The sequence below is a fragment of the Berghia stephanieae genome, chromosome 11 (assembly GCF_034508935.2).
Source record: "Berghia stephanieae isolate SIO BIC M18660-M18661 chromosome 11, UCSD_Bste_1.3, whole genome shotgun sequence".
Lineage (NCBI taxonomy): Eukaryota > Metazoa > Mollusca > Gastropoda > Nudibranchia > Aeolidiidae > Berghia > Berghia stephanieae.
Genome location: NC_088370.1, coordinates 18,072,497 through 18,090,068, shown reverse-complemented (window position 1 = coordinate 18,090,068; position 17,572 = coordinate 18,072,497). Strand labels below are relative to the sequence as shown.

General features: G+C 36.8%; 2 protein-coding genes across 5 annotated transcripts in view; one reads left to right on the top strand and one right to left on the bottom strand.

Moving 5' to 3' along the window:
- LOC144956354 (uncharacterized) overlaps positions 1–4,968 on the top strand; it is a 36,554-nt gene extending 31,586 nt beyond the window's left edge. Inside the window, exon 11 of the mRNA XM_078886851.1 lies at positions 3,521–4,968. Within this exon, the coding sequence (XP_078742977.1) occupies positions 3,521–4,878 (1,358 nt within the window). The 3' untranslated portion in view covers positions 4,879–4,968. The remainder of the gene's footprint in view (positions 1–3,520) is intronic.
- A 5,576-nt stretch (positions 4,969–10,544) lies between these two features.
- LOC144957296 (MICOS complex subunit MIC27-like) overlaps positions 10,545–17,572 on the bottom strand; it is a 29,743-nt gene continuing 22,715 nt past the window's right edge. For 2 of the 4 annotated variants that reach the window (XM_078888405.1, XM_078888406.1), the window contains 3 exons: positions 14,871–15,020; positions 13,637–13,715; positions 10,545–11,586 (listed from right to left, as the gene is read on the bottom strand). In XM_078888405.1, coding sequence (XP_078744531.1) covers positions 13,672–13,715; positions 14,871–15,020 — 194 coding nt within the window. In that variant the 3' untranslated portion in view covers positions 10,545–11,586; positions 13,637–13,671. The remainder of the gene's footprint in view (positions 11,587–13,636; positions 13,716–14,870; positions 15,021–17,572) is intronic. The other 2 variants (XM_078888402.1, XM_078888403.1) reach the window with 1 other exon arrangement.

Genomic DNA, 17,572 nt, shown 5'->3' with positions numbered 1-17,572 from the left:
GCGCTGATATGACCTTAATGTGTTGCAAACGCTGTAAAACCCTTAAAAACAAACTCTTCGGTCGCTCAAGCTAAAATAGGATTTGGTTTGTCCGCCTTTGTTTCTGTAACAGTTTAAGTTTTGCAAAAGGGGTTTTAACCCTTCGGCATGTTCCATATTGCCACCTTCGAAATGTTATGTTTATATTATATCAAGCACACTTTGAAATGTTTTTTTTTTCCATCACATTAATTCGAGTAACCCTTGCCATAGTGTGTAATGTTATCAAAACAGGTAAACAATGATAATATGATGAAATTGAAGCTTCAAGGGGCAGCATGGCTCAGCGAAAACCCGGAAAGTACCGAGGTCGATCATCCCCTGCTGCGCTGTGTGGCCTTGAGCAAGTCACTTCGTCTTAGCTCAATTTGCGGCGCTGCAATGTGGCTGACGCCTGGGTTATTCCAGTCTTCTCTTGAAATAGACCCTAAAGACAAATTATTTCCCCTATTGCGAATAATAACGCAAATTTTATTTATTTATTTGTTTGTTTTTTTTTAATTTCGAGTAAATTTACAAAGATGGATAATATGGACGTTTGAGGTTTCACCTTTGTCAATAAGGCACGAAGAAAGAGACTCGAAAGGGAAATGAGAGACGAGAGGGTAGCATTATTTAGGCATTCGTCTTTAGTGTCGCATTCATCGTGTTTTGTTGACAGACGTCCATCCATGTCGCCGGAGTTCATCTCGGTTTCTATAGTGCGAATCAGATAATAGCAATTTCTTGCTACTCTTTGGATAGGATACTAATCTATCGCAAAGTACTTTCTGTCAGATCATATAGACCCAGCTACCCAATCGCTACTAGGTGGATAGGAAAGGGGTGGGGGGGGGGGGCGCAGAAAAAAAACCCATCTCAATTTCACTCAGATTAGATCTCGGTCCCATTGAATGTGAAGTGAGTGCTCTACCAACTGAGCTATTGGGACCTCCTTCTTTATTGAAAAAGTGGAAACCTGAAACATCCACATTTTTATCATTGTCAATTTAATTGAAGCTTCTATTCCATTTGTATTGTTTTAAAATAGTTCTCAGACCTTCAAGCAGAAACATTTGCATTGTCATCAGACAACGTACAAGGTTGCCAATTTTGTATGTTGAACCCGTGACCTCAAAAATTCGGGGAGAGAAGGCTCTAATAAGACTAGGTTTAGAAGCGATCTTTTTTGGGGTCGTGGATAGCTCACAATCTCCCCGGCCAGGCGAAGTTTGTCGTACCAGTAAGGTACGTAGCTGGTTCGAGGCCCCATCGCCGCCGTGAAATTTTAATTCTCTATTGTCTTCTGGCACTTTCCAACTCACTTCATTTCTGGTTGTTAATTTTCCGTATATTTACGGAATTCAGTATGTTTATAAACCCTCAGTATATATTTTCAAATCACTTGCAAGACGGAAAAGAATATGTACATAATGTCTTTTTTTTTTTTTACTGGAGTTCGGTCTTAGAAAGGGGTTGGTCTGTGATGTGTTTGGGTAAAAGTTCAGTAAATGTTTGCCTCCTGAATTGACAACGCTGAATGTAGGATCCTACATTTCCCTTTATTTAACCCTCTCCTTACCAACTATAGGAAAATTGTCACATTCATTACGATACAACCAACCTTTTTCGTATTAAATTTTCTTTTGTACATCATAAAATGTAAAGAAAATGAACAGTGTGTTGTAGAGCATGTTGTGCTAAAGAAACTATTGCAAGAATGTTACTGCTATTATGTCTGAGTGATAAAAAATCTATTTTTGTGTTAGTTGGGTTTGAAGATTTGGGGAAAATCTTGAAAATGGCTGGGAAGGAGAGGGTTTAATGATTTTTTGAAAAAAATTGGACTTCTACCTAGTTTTCTTGGGATTTACTTTCCCAGTTTGCCACATATTTCATCGTTGTCTTCTGGGTAGTGTTCCCGACATCCCGTAGTGGGCAGGGAGGTCACTTACTATGTCTAAATTACACCTCTGTCAGTTTTCCAACTTGCTTTTTGTCTTTGTCTTGGACTTGGAGTGATATTACTTGGTTTTTGTTCTGGCCCTGGCTCGGGTCATTTGCTGGGAGGGAAACAGTCAAATGCATAGTTATAGTTTTGGGAGATGATATTTTTTTTCCATTGTAAATCATAACCCTGTTATGTGTTGTTATAATATAAGCATTTAAAGTGTTCCTCTTAGTGGGATCCTGTGCTTGTGGCTGGATGACACTTTTGTAATTTCAAGCTATGCACAATGATAATATGCTCTTGGAATCTACATTTGTTCTCTATTTACAACAAGATATGAAGTGAGTAGAAAAGTGCCAGAAGACAATAGAGAATAAAATTTTTTCGCGGCGGTGGTGGGGTTCGAACCTGCGACCTTATTGGTACGACAACTCCGCCTGGCAGGTGAGAGCGTGGCTCTACCGCCAGAAGACAATAGTTCGAACCCCACCACGGCCGCGAAAAAAATTTATTCTCTATTGTCTTCTGGCACTTTTCTACTCACTTCATATCTTGTTGTTACCAACATAAGTGCCTGCTCCACTCACTTTTCTGAATTAAAAATTCACCCCATACACCGGAGCATACTCAATGTCTCAATCGTTTCTATGTTATATGTTTGTGTTGAGAATATTGGCTATTAAGCTTAACTGCTGGTCAAAATTACTTCGCGATGGTGTGTGCGAACGAATCGGCGGTCTCAAGAAGTGGGTGAGAGAGGATCTAAAATGACTTGGGTTTGAAACGAATATTTTGTTGTTCGTGGATAGCTCACACGTATAGCCACGCTCTCACCTGCCAGGCGGAGTTGTCGTACCAATAAGGTCGCAGGTTCGAACCCCACCACCGCCGCAAAAATTTTTTATTCTCTATTGTCTTCTGGCACTTTTCTACTCACTTCATATCTTGTTGTTACCAACATAAGTGCCTGCTCCACTCACTTTTCTGAATTAAAAATTCACCCCATACACCGGAGCATACTCAATGTCTCAATCGTTTCTATGTTATATGTTTGTGTTGAGAATATTGGCTATTAAGCTTAACTGCTGGTCAAAATTACTTCGCGATGGTGGTGTGCGAACGAATCGGCGGTCTCAAGAAGTGGGTGAGAGAGGGATCTAGAAATGACTTGGGTTTGAAACGAATATTTTTGTGTTCGTGGATAGCTCACACGGTAGAGCCACGCTCTCACCTGCCCGGCGGAGTTGTCGTACCAATAAGGTCGCAGGTTCGAACCCCACCACCGCCGCGAAAAATTTTTATTCTCTATTGTCTTCTGGCACTTTTCTACTCACTTCATATCTTGTTGTTACCAACATAAGTGCTTGTTATCTATTTGTAACATTCCCCTTCATATTACTTTTTTTTGTGTTCTCTTAATTGTAAATCTAGAATTTTTATTCTATCCCATTTCCTTCCTTTTTACTGGTGCTGTCAAACCCTTAAAAACAAATAAAACAATCATCATTGCCCTTTTTCATATTCCTTTTTTTTATTATTTATTTATTTCAGCTACCACTAGAATGAAGCTGAAGACGTGTTGTGTAGTTCTGGAAAAAATGTCGCCGTCAATGATTGATAAAGAATCTAAATTTGGATTCAATAAATGTGCAAATTTTGAAAACTCTAAAGACCAGATTCCTTCAAGGAAGAATCCAAGTTCACGCCATGAATCTGAGAGGGATAAAGCAACAGTGATGCAGTGGCCCAAAGGTTTGGAATGCCCCGTTTGTAAAAGAATCTTTCGGGACAAAAAAGGTCATCTTCATCATGTTAAAATGCATGAACGAAATACTGGTAGAAAATATGAATGTCCAATTTGCAAATGGATTTTTAAGATGTCATCATCTTTTCAAAATCATTTGAAAATACACAAGAATGGACATCCCTTTTCTTGTAATGTTTGTGGTATGGATTTATGGTGCAAATCCTCTTTTGACATTCACATGAGATCTCACACTGGAGAGAAGCCATACGTTTGCAATACATGTGGGAAAGGTTTTTCATTCATACAAAATTTCAAAACACATAATAGGATTCATAGTGGAGAGAAACCATTCGTGTGTTCTGTGTGTTCAAAAGCATTTTCTGATCCCTCAAGTTTAAAGAGACACGAATGGTTACACACAGGAAACAAACCTTATGTGTGTTTGACTTGTGGAATGAGATTTGCTCAGATCACTTATTTAAACAGCCATAAAATTATCCATACGGATACAAAGTCTTATAGATGTACAAAATGTGATTTGGTTTTCGTTCGCAAGGAGGGATTGAAACGTCATATGTTAGTTCATTTAAATGAAAATGAAAAACCTAGGATATCATGTTCTCTCTGTAATGCAGAATTTCATAGCAAACACTTGTTAAGAAGACACATTCTTAAACATAACAATGTAAAACCTCACGTATGTTCTGATTGCGGCCACGCATTTTTTGATTCAGGCGATCTAGTTAAACACAGAAGAGTGCATACTGGGGATAAACCATATAAATGCTCCCTCTGTGGGGCGTCGTTTACTCAGTACAATTCGTTGAAAAAACATCTGTCTGTTCATAGAGGAGAAAAGCCATTCGAATGTCATATTTGTAAACGGGCTTTTAATCAGAAATCCACGTTGAAGCAACACGTATTGCGTCATTCGAGTTACAAACCACACAAATGCTCAAAGTGTGACAAAGCATTTCACACATCTAAACAGCTCAGATCACACGGCATGACCCATACTGGTGAAAAGCCCTACAAATGTTCGTACTGTTTTAAACCATTCAGTGCTTCTGGTAATTTACGAAAACATATATCTGTCCATCACGGGGTGGAGAAACAAATAGTCAAAGTGGAGAAACTGGGTGGGATTCCCGACCTCCCATAGTGGGCAGGGAGGAACTTACTGTGTCTTCTATCTATCCCCCTATATCTGTTTTCCTACATGTTTTCGGTCTTTATCTTGGAATGAGATTACTTGGTTTTGTCAGGCACAAGACCGAATGGCGAGAGCTCAGGTGGTCGCTGGTTCGGATAAGTAAGGAAGTAAGTCCAGGCCCTAGCTGAGAGGGAAATGTATAGTTAGTTTTGGGAGATATTATTTTTTTCCTTGTAAATCATCACTCTGTTATGCACTGTATTATGTTTTCTTTATGTTATATATGATTTGTAAAACATTTGAGTGTATTCCTCTTAGTGGGGACCTGTGCTGTGTCTGGGTGAGACTTTTAGTGATCTCAAACTAAGTAGGCCTACTTTGACAGTGTGCTCTTGGAATCTACACCTGTTTCTTATTTGAACCAATTCTCCTTTGTCTAACCTTTTCTTGGGTGCTTTAATTATAATTCTAGAACTTTTTACCATCCTATTTTCTTCCTTTTTACTGTCGCTGATATGACCTTAATGTGTTGCAAGCGCTGTAAAACCCTTAAAAACAAAAACAAACAAGCATAGTGGAGAAACAAATAATCATTGTCCAATATGTGATGAAACTTTGATGATTCATGATTATTGAGTTCTGAATGATCACTCAAGAACTTATACAATAGAAAAACTGAGCTTTTATATAGCACAATATCCACTAAACATGCTCAAAGCGCTTTACAAAGGGCCACCGAATAACAGCAACACAACATGTAGAACGATACATGACACCTGTTAGGTGATATTGCAATTTTTTGGACAGAGACAACGCTGTTAACGGCCAGGTACTCATTTTACACCTGAGTATGGTGAGAGAATGTGAGTAAAGAGCCTGTTCCAAGGACTCAACTATGCTCCGAGCGAGGCTGGAACCCGGGACCTTCTGATCCGAAAGCGAATGTCATACCATTAGACCACATAGCCAATAGAAAAACTGGGTGTCAAATCTCCTCATACCAAGGGAACTATAATAGTGGCCATGAAAACAGAAGTCCCCAAAACTAATACATTATGTTTATAGTATAGAAAAATGGATGGCCCTTACGAGGGAGCAAGGAGGAGACGGAGACCATTGGAGATGTGGAGAGTGACTCTGGAGCGCGATATAGTGTGCGCTTGGCTAAGAAGCTCAAAACATTGCCATCTGGAAGTATAACGGACCGACACACAAAACTATGTAGTAATCTTGAAGGTTTTTAGTCTGGTTTAAACAATTTAGTGATAATTACTCATAAACGCGGATGACAAAAAGCAGTAACAAAGACCAGAGTGACGTCAACTTCATACTATCTATAAAGGCCTAGAAGATGCCATAGATGGCCACAGACCGTGATGGTTGGAGATCTACTGTGTTGCTGAATTAAATATATCACAGGTGCTGTAAGACCATAAAACCGATCACCGCTGTGTGAACAAGTGGGTTAGAAAATCTAAACCAGTGCTGATGTTTTTCTTAGGATCTGCGGAACCGGAAATTCACGATTTTAGAGTCAGGGGAGAAATTTCCTCTTTTTAAGGACTACTTTTAAAAAAAAAATGAAATGATGGAAATTTTGGTTCTAATACAATCCTAATAATCAAGTTGAGAAGAGAACCGTTATTTTTTCCCCAAGAATCTTCAAATTATTGTGTAAAACTTTAAGAATTAAATTGAAAACAATTAAAGAACAACAACAACAAAACAGAGCAAATTGAAAAAGCCGTGTCTGAATTTCATCAAAAGCTACGTGTCTGAATTGAAACAACTGGGTTTCTTATTTGGAACAACTGGGTGTTTGAATTGAACAACTGGCAAACTTTTTCAATTTCAAAGTCCTTTTAAATTAATAAATCGAGAAAAGAGACATAAATATATGTCGTGTTGGGTTCCAGATGATGCTTGACCGCATACATTTCAAAACAAAATGAAAGTAATTCTTATCAAGTGTGCAAATTTAAATTGCTGCTTTGATTGCATGTTGCCTTGAATTTGTGAATAAGCGATGGGAGATACTCATACCTGATCTTCCAAGCATAACACGGATTTTAGGAGACGAAGACACGATTTAATTAGATGGCAGACACGGGATGCTGAAATTGGCTTAAATTTAAATTGATCTTCTGGGTGGGGTTCCTGACCTCCCATAGTGGGCAGGGGGGTACATACTGTGTCTTCTATCCCCTTATATCTGTTTTCCAACATGCTTTCTGTCTTTGTCTTGGAATGAGATTACTTGGTTTTGTCTTGACCCTGGCCGGAGTCCTGGCTGGGAGGGAAACAGTCAAATGCATAGTTATTGTTTTGGGAGATGATATTTTTTCCTTGTAAATCATCTCTCTGTTATGTATTATTATATTTGTTATTTTCAATGTATAATGTAAGCATTTGAGTGTATTCCTCTTTGTTGGATTTTGTGCTTGTGTCCGGATGAGACTTATAGGTGATCTCAAACTAAGTACATTGGTGGTATGCTCTTGGAATCTACATCTGATCCCTATTTGTTCCCAGTTCCCCTATGTCTTACTTTTTCTTGGGTGCTTTAATTGTAATTCTAGAACTTTTTACAATCCCATTTTCTTCCTTTTTACTGGCGCTGATATAACCTAAATGTGTTGCAAGCGCCGTAAAACCCTTAAAAACAAAAAAAAAAACAAAACAATAAATTGATCTTGCACTTACTTCTCGCTGTTTAAAATCTGAACCCAGCTCTATGCCGTAATTTTAAAGTTAAAATGGACAGTGAATACGATAAGATGTCCGTATTGGTACACCCTACGTTTTTACAGATTTGTTAAATTTAAATGTAAACCACTATGCTGTAGAGAATACAAATAATGACATTTATCACTACAGTATTATGTTCCATGGTTTTTCTTATGATTTTATTTTTGTGTGACGGAACTTGATGTTTGATCACTTTGATTTCAGCTACTTAAAATAAAATTCTTGGTCCTATATTTGATATGAGAAAGTTATGCAAATATTGCCTACACTGATATTATTGTTATTATTATATTCCATGGTCTTTCTTGCATTGTGTGTGACTGGGTGGGGTTCCTGACCTTCTCATAGTGGACAGGGAGACACTTACTGTCTTCTATCCCCCTTTATCTCTTTTCCAACAGGCTTTCTGTCTTTGTCTTGCTACTTGGTTTTGTCCTAGCCCTGGCCGGACGCTGTGGTTGGGAGGGAAACAGTCAAATGTATAAGTAGTTAAGTTTTGGGAGATGATATTCTTTTCTCTCTTGTAAATCATCTCTCTGTTATACATATATATTGATTTGTAAAAATGTGTTCCTCTTTGCGGGGACCAGTGCTTGTGCCAGGATGAGACCTTTAGGTGATCTCAACTAAGTACACTGATAGTGTGCTCTTGGAATTTACACATGTTCCCTATTTGAATTAATCCCCCTTTGTCTTCCTTTTTCTTGGATACTTTAATTGTAATTCTAGAACTTTTTACTATCCCATTTTCTTCCTTTTTACTGGCGCTGATATGACCTTAAATGTTGCAAGCGCCACAAAACCCTTAAACATCTTGTGTGACGGAACATCAATTTTATATCAATTACTTGAATAAAATTCTTGGTCCAGGATTCAATATTATGCATCATTTTTTCATTATCTGACCCTCATTTTTGACCTCTCAAGTTGACTGGGATCATTTGACCTCAAGATGGCTGGAGAGGTCATTTTGTCATCTCATCTATCCCATTATATCCATGGTCCATTCCACATATATTGTTTTGGAATTGAATCAGAATATCTATCTGCCAGGACTGTGACTGGGGTCTTCATGGAATGGGGAACATTCTGACGTGTTTTATTTTTTTAAAAATCAGAGATGAGATAGGAAAAGGAGGAGCACTTTGTAAACGAATGAACTGTGCCACGAAACACATAGGATAGATCGCTGGCATGGAGGTCACTATCTGTGTCCTTATGCCGCTATATGTTTTTCAACGCTTTCTCTCTTTTTCTTGGAGTGAGATGACTTGGTTTTGTCCTGGCCCTGGCTGGAGTCCTTGGTTGAGCAGAGAGGGAAATGGTCAAATGAATAGTAATTTTAATGAACCTTGTTGAATGCAAGATCGTGTTAGAAGGGTCAAATAGAAAAAAAACTACCCCCCCCCCCCCCCCCCAAGTTTTAATGTTTTCGTTGTTGTGTTGTATCCAAGGGGCACTGTACCAGCTTAGAAAGGAGGACTATAAGTAACTACACAGCTCAGTCATGAACTCCTCAATTTGTATCCACCTTCTCCTACTTTTGATTCTGATGTATTGCTCATGTATAAGCTTTTGGAAAGTAGTAGTAGTAGAGTAGTTCTTAAGAGCCATTAGGCCCACAGAGCCGCCGGATTTAAATCCGGTTTCCAATGCATGAAATGGACAATATTAATTGCTTGCTATCCTTTAGATAGGACACTAGTCTATCGCAAAGTACTTTCCACCAGATCCAACAGACCCAGCTACCCATTCACTGCTGGGTAGACAGAGGGATCAGAGATAAAAACAAAAAAATCTCCGACTGCAACCCGGCATCGATCTCAGTCCCTTTGCATGTGAAATGAGTGCTCTACCAACTGAGCTATCGGGACTCCCAGCTTTTGGAAAGGTCAACATACATTTCCTTTTTTATTATTTACACAAGAAAAGTGAGACTAGTTCTGAATTAAAATTAGGACAAGTAGGAAATTCAAATGTATTCAATCCTTAACTCACTCCATCCTAGATATTTTTGCTACTTTTCAAAATTGGAAAAAATGTATTAAAAATGAGCATGTACATAGATCGTTTTATTCAACCACCATTAACATGTAAAAATTAAAAACATTAGCTTTGAAAATAGCCAATAATTTGTCTCAGAAAAAATACAATAGTGCATGGCTTAAAAGTAACCCGGGTAAACAACGGATATAGTCAGTGTTAGGGTTGAGTGAGTTAATACTTTCGAATTACAATTAGGAATCTCTGTCGTGGGGAAATAAGTCTTATGGTTAAATTAATGAACTAACGTTACTACTACTACTAGAATTAGAATGATGTTTCTCAAGGGTTGTTTCAGTCCAATGCATTGGATATGTACTGCAATTTTCTGATGTGTACATCAGTGTCTCATTTTATGAGTGTCTGGTTGTGGTTCTTGACCTCCAATTGTGGACAGAGAGGAATTTACCATGTCGTCTATCCCTCTATATTTGTTTTCCAACAAGCTTTCTCTTTACCTTGGAATAGGATTACTTGTTTGTTTTTTGTTTTTTTGCCCTAGCCCTGGCCGGAGTCCTTGACTGGGAGGCCAAGTACATTTATGGTATGCTCTCGGAATCTGTTCCCTATTTGAACCGTTTCTCTTTTATCTTACCTTTCTTGTGTGCTTTTACTTTTAACAGTTTTAATAGGAACCCCACCCAGTTCAAGGAGAAAAACCATCTCTTACCACACCAATCCTTATTCATTTTTCATGAGGCACCACTTTTGGGCTACCAGTCTAGTGACATAACCAGGAATTTGGTAACAATAAAAATAATAAAGCAGAGGGAAAGATTAAAAAAAAAAACAAACAAAAAAAACAAGAAAAAAAACCAAAACAGGAAGCCCTGGTTAAATTTTTACCTGAAAGAAAGCAGATAAAACAACAAAATAAGATTAGATTTGCATTTTCAAAGGGTTTGTTTTATTTTTTATTGCGAATGTAAAATCATTAGCCTCCCATTCACTAGATGTATTTTGGGATGTAGGGATTAGTATATTACAAGGGACCTTTATCTCCCCTCCACCATGCTTCATAAAACTTTGATAAGCTCTCTTGTCTAACCATGGCCTATATCCTATAAATAGATTAAATTAAAAATTAAGAAATTCAAATTGAACGATTTAGAAAGTTTCAAACAATCAACTATACCAAAATTTTATCAACCGTCTATTATCAAATACATTTAAAACAACTGAAGAACTGATTTCAACAACACAAAGAAACATCCAATTGCCTCAGCACCTTAACACACATGATGACATTCAAAAGCTAAGAACACTTGCACTTAACAGAGATTTATGGAAACAAATTACTAACTGGATACTAGAAACAAACTGACAAACTCGAAGTAACACACACATTCACAGCAAGCGCCCATAGAGACAGTGCAGTCATATTCATTCACTCATTCATTCGACAAAAAGGTCTTGTTTGATCAATAAAAAGCTGACAATGTTGGCAATTTTTAAGTTATCAAATAAATGAACCAAAATCATGGGGTGCTCAGTTTTCATACTTTCTAAACTTATTATAAGGGCAAAACCTCTTGAATGGAATCAAAGTGCTGCTATGTATTGGAAAAAAATAATAGTTGAAGGCCATGTTTAATGTAAGGGATGACGATGAGGAAATTGGAGTGATGCGAGTGAATCTTTGATCACCTTCAATAAATAATTCATACAGAACTGACTCCATTTAAGTGTGTGTATAAATTAATTATATATATATATATATATATATATATATATAAAGAGCAGATGAGTAATCATGTATCAAAAATATACTCTTCAACTCCAGTTCGAATGATAATGCTTAAGGGTTGATGAGAAAAAAATTTAAGATGACCGAGTGCTGTAGAGGTCTTTATCCTCTGATTTCGACTGTCCATGGTCTTCTTTTAATTTTAACACTTTTAACACTTTTGACTCTGTTGTTGAGGCCTGCAAGAGAAAAACAAACGTAAAAGTGAGACGGAATCTTGTAGCTAATCCAATCTTCGACCCATTTTCCACAATAAAATATAATGTCAGTGGTAAGAGTGAGCCAAATAATATAAACAATGGATGTTAAAATTAAAATTAAAATGACCAGAAAGGAGGTATGTTGGTTTTTGTAATTCTTAAAAAATTGTATCCAATCTCATCAATAAGGGGGCAGCGTGGCTCAGCGGTACAGTCTTTGCTTCGTACCCAGTAGGTACAGTTAGATCACCCGCTGCTGCACTGTGTGGCCTTGAGCAAGTCACCTCGCCTAAGCTCAATTTGCAACGCTGCACTGCGGCTGACTCCTGGGTTATTCCAGTCTTACTTTGGAATAGACCCTAGAGAAAAATTTCCCCTATGGGATGAATAAAGAAAATTTTATTTTTATTATTTATAAAATTTAAAATATTAAAACTGAATCATATCTTCTTTTTGTCTATAAATTCAATGTTTAGCACCTAAACAGATCCCGTCATAATACTATTTGAGGGTGGGTCACTCATGTCATTTTCTCTATAATTAAAAAAGAGTTCTAATTTTTTTTAAAATTCAAAGCGATCAATATTATAATTTTAAAACATTTTCCTTATGGTCACTTCTACTCCATATAGTTTGTCTCTTAGTCTTAGGTATAATTTTTTTTAAAAAATCAACTAAAAACTGAGTCTGACTCATAGAAATGACACATATGTAGTTGAACCCCATTGCCCCCGGTTTAAATTCAGCATTGTTTGCTTTGTTTCTATCCTCAAATTTAAGAAACGACATTACTAGTTCTTCTGATCAAGAAAAGTGTTTGTTTTTTACGGCCCTTGCAACACATTAAGGTGATATCAGCACAAAACTTAAACCCTAAATTGTTCACTTTGCAGTGGAGCACTGCACTACAGCTGATGTCAGGATATTTTTTAGATACTGACCTAAAGATGAATATCCCCTTGGCAAGAGAGAGGGTATGCATAAATATTTATTAATTTTTTGAAAAAAACAAAGGAAAATGTATTTATCTCATCTAAATATTATCAGCCAATCAATTCATAAACAGAAACTTTTTAAAATTTTGAAATAAATAACAGAATTCATTTCAAACCCAGCAAATATATGACCTCAAGTAAAATAAATAAACAAAACATGTTAAAATTTGAACAACAAAGCAAAAAGCATAATTAGGAAAAATAATTTCTCTCAACAAGGTAACACAGAGACGCCAACTTTAAATTTGGCTCACAAGAATTTCAGACACCAGTCGGAGGAATTTCCGCACACAAGAAAAGGGACTTATGTAAACACAATGCCAAATACAATCCCAAAGTTTCCTTATTTCAAATGAAGTAAACCTCTAAAACCGAACTATCATTTATGATGCTTTCCATAATGCAGTTTTGTGGTCTTGTGGCATGGCTCTCGCTTTTGGACAAGAAGGTCCTGGGTATGAGTCTTTTTCGAAGTATAATTGATGGAAAAAGCTCTTTACTCACATTTCCTCACTGTACTCAGGTGTATAATGAGTACCTGGCTGTCAACCGCGTTGTCTCTGTCTGAAAAAAAAACCCTGTAATATTGACCAACAGGCGTCATCATGTCTTGTACACATTACACATTACTGTTGTTCAGGGACCCTTTATAAAGTGGTTTGAGCACGTTTAGTGGATATTGCACTATTATATATAAAGCTCAAGTTATTTAAAAATGATTTCCCAAACTAAAATAGATACCCAAGTCCCTAAAAATTTGACCTCATTCCAATTTTATTGTTGTATAGAATGGTCTAAAAAAAAAAAGAAAAAAAAAGAGAGAGCACCACAATGGCTCAACACATCATTTGAAATAAAAAAATAGATTTTAAAAATCTGTTATAGTCCAATAGGGAAGACTAGGAAAAAGGAAAAGAAAAACAAACAAAAGCAAAATTCAAAAAAAAAAAAAAAAAGAAAATCTTAAGTGAAAAATTAACCAATCAGAAACAGGGGAACCAATCCTCATCTTGATGATAGTGCAGCAGTAATACCTGTCAGTGAGAGGTCAATGGTTACTAAATCATGCTCAGTTTTTTACCTTGGAATCTGGTTTCTTTTTGTCGCTTTCATCTGCAAAGGAAGAGAGAGAAAAAAAAAAAAAATACACAACGGAATATTTATTTGTACAGAAAAAAATGTATTTTGTTCAAAAGTTGGGGGTCCTGATAGCTCAGTTGGTAGAGTACTCGCTTCAAATGCAAAGGGACCGACATCGATCATGGGTGCAGTCGAGATTTTTTTTCTGACCCCCCCCTCCCCCTTCTGTTAACCCAGCAGTAAATGGGTAGCTGAGTCATTTAAATTTAGCGGAAAGTACTTTGCGAAAGACTAGCATCCTATCCAACTGATAGCAAGCAAGCAATTGCTATTGTCCGTTTCACGCTATAGAAACTGGGATAAACTCCGGCTCCTTGGGTCCAATGGTTCTGAAGTACTACTACTACTTTTATAAAAGTCAGAGGGACTAAAATATAGAAAACCCAAGGGGCATATTTTTCATCCTTATTTGTAAAAGTCATCGCTTAAAATTCTTAGGAGTTGATACAGTTAGCAAGTGATTTTACTATTGGCGTGGGGAAGGGTTTTGAGCCTGACATGTTCTGTGTAATGAAGAAGTTTCTCGCTAAAGATGAGGGTTAGTAAAATGTGAGTTTGTTTTATACATGCCTATATAAGATACTTCTTTTTGGATTTTTTTTTTGCGCACCCAACCCCTTGTCCAAGCTCTCACGTTAATGTAGAATGAGCTTAAGTCTCAATGGGAAACTAGCTTAAGGCAACCATGAGTTGTTTATTTTCAAACCTGTTGTTTGATACCATGCCTATCTTGCATTGACAACCCCTCTAGGTTTGCGCTATGAATACTACTCGCCATGGTACAGAAAACTAGTGACACAAGCTGCTGTGTTAATAATTGGGCAGACTGGCCTACTACTTATTACTTTTAGCATGAACTAATGAAAAATGATATTTTTGTCATGCTGAAAAATAAGATTTCTTTTCATCATGCTGCCATGAAATAGGAAGAAACGACTTTTAATAGATGTCGTCATTCATTTTGTACAGACTGCTTTGCCCTTTGGGATTCATGAAAAAGACTGGTAAACTTTAGCATTTTATCATTACATGGCTGAAATAATATAATAGTTTCCGATTCTGGGCAACACGATAAATTTACCCATAAAACACAAGAAAAAAAAACAAACAAACAGAAAAACACCACACCTGTCAAAGGCCATCCGATGTTGCTTCTCCATAAACATTTGCAGTCCTCGGCAAAAGCACGGGACAAATCAACCGTGTAGTGGGGATAGCAAATAGCTGCTGCTGAAATGCCTGCTACAGATGCATAGAACAGCTTTCTGACGATGCCCCCTGTGGTGGTCAAAATTTAATTTTTAAAAATTATATATATAATCTACAGTAAAATTACTTTAAACCGAAAGAAGCTAAACCGAAAAATACCTTAAACCGCAAAGAATGTAATAAATTGTACTAGTTTCTTCATTATCTTTGTACTAATTCTTACGATGAACCGAAATACTTCTAAGAAGGACTTTCTTTAAACCGAAACAATTTGAGACCACCTTCCTTTATTCTCTCTCAATTTTTCTTCAAAAATTGGGGAAGGTGGCCACACGTAATAATGCCCGGCGATATTAAACAAAGAGCGTAAGTATAAGATGAGGGTGATGGGTGGGGTGTAGGCAAACACTGCACTTGGGCTCGGCCAACACCACAATCGCACAGACTGGAAAAGGAAGACAGCGGGTGACTGGCAGGCGAAAAATGAGGAAGAGGAGGAGTTGGGGTGTAGAATCAAGCAAGCGAGATGTTCTCGCTCGTGTGTTGATGCTTTGGAACTGACTGGATTTTAAACACGAGAATAAGGAGGGGGGGGGGGGGTTAGACAACTTACCATTGACATGCCATTTCATTTCCACTTTGTTTAAGTGTGTGTGTGTGTGTGTGTGTGTGAGGGGGGGGGGGTTCTATGAAATTAGGCCTTTGAACCTAATGGCTTTTCAACAAAAGAGAGATGCCTAGTAGTAGTAGACAGCTTAGCATTGACACGCCTTTTCATTTCCATTTCACTTCACCTCTGAGTAGCTGCGCGTCATTCATTATCAATTATCGCACAAGAACTTTCGATCTTATTTTAGCTTTGCATTTTACTAAAAGATGTCTAAAAGAAAGCACTGTGCTTACAGGTTGGAGTTTAAAATTAAAATACTATGTGAAGTCGATGAAAAAAAAGTTGATCAAGACAGAGATATGTAAAAAACACGGCATCCCGAACTCAACTCTTTCAACAATTTTGAATTGAAAACGAAAACCCCCAAAAATATTTTTAAAACACACAAAAAATAAATAAAAAATTAATGGTTACGAAGACGGCATTTATTCAACAACTCCATTTAACGGGAAACCCATGATACCATTAAATGAGCAAATTCCTTAAAAAGTTACTACCATTGAAAAACATTGCAAAACGGGAACTTGCTTTAAACCAAAATGTCTTTAAACCGAAATGGTTTAGAAGGTCCCCAAAATTTCGGTTTAAAGTAATTCTACTGTATATATATATACTAAACGAACACATTTATATATATATATATATATATATATATATATATATATATATATATATATATATATATATGTGTTCGTTTATCATCCACTTTCATTGTTTACTGTATAATGATAGTTCGGCCTGTCTGAGTCAGGGAAAGGGATGTAGTTATACTCCCTTTCACTATAAGCTTATTGCGTTCGGCTTTTAGTTTTAGCCCTGCAAATATGTTGACCTCAGTGGGTATAGATTTCAAACTAACTCCATTTGATACAACCGATTTGTTTGTTGTTTTTTGTTGGGTTTTTTTTTTTGGGGGGGGGGGGGGGGGAAGGAGGGGGATTGACCTATTGAGGTGGTTAAAGAAGGTCACTATGGCAGAGAAAGGTTTATTTTAAACGGTCTGAGACCAATTCCTGTTTGTTTAAACCAGACTTTGATGATTGGTTGGCTAGTATAAGGGAAAAGAAGTGGACTCCACTATATAATTATAATCCTTTACACACACACACACAAAAAGGCAGTAATGCTCAATAACGTCATAATGCGATTTAGTTCTCCATAGAATCATATTTGCAATGAAAAAAATTAGAGACTCTCCACTTGAATGTAAATAGATAGAAATGGATGATGAACAACACTCTGGGCAATAGAAAAGGAGTATAAAATCTAATTCCAGTGAATAATAAAGCAGGCTTTCTGCATTTTATCAGGAGAAAAAAAAAATTGAATAATTTATGACCAATCTGCTCTGAGTAAGTCATAAATAAAAACCGAGAAAATTTAAGAACTTAAATAGAAATAAAATCTATAGATTCATAAAGTCCATTTATACTAGTAATTATAATGAAAGATGAGCACCTTCACCAGGGGTGACTTTGGATAAATTGGATCATATCTAGTTTCGTGAAAGTTGTTTCTATTGATAAAAAAAATAAAGTCCTCTAATAAGGAAAATAACTGCAACAAGCCCGAGAAGATTCAACATGTTTGAAATTGCTTGAGGCAAAGTCACCCCAGATGAGGAAACAAAAAGAGATTTGTGAAAGGTATGAATAAGGAGAGCTCCTAAGGCCACAAGGATCTTATGATAATGGACAAGCAAAACACTAAAAAGTCTCACAAGAGCCTATAATATATATTTTTAAAAAATTTAACCCATAAATCCTTATGGCCCTAAAAGATTTCAGCAAATTTTCAAAGAGTTAAAACAAGACACAATAATGCACAATACCGTCATGACCCAAAACAACAAACAGCATGTATAGAAAAATAGAAGAAACAACCATCCCAAAAAAATCAGTCGACCTCGACTAGTTTTTGGGATGTTTTTTATTCTTCTATTTCTCTTTCT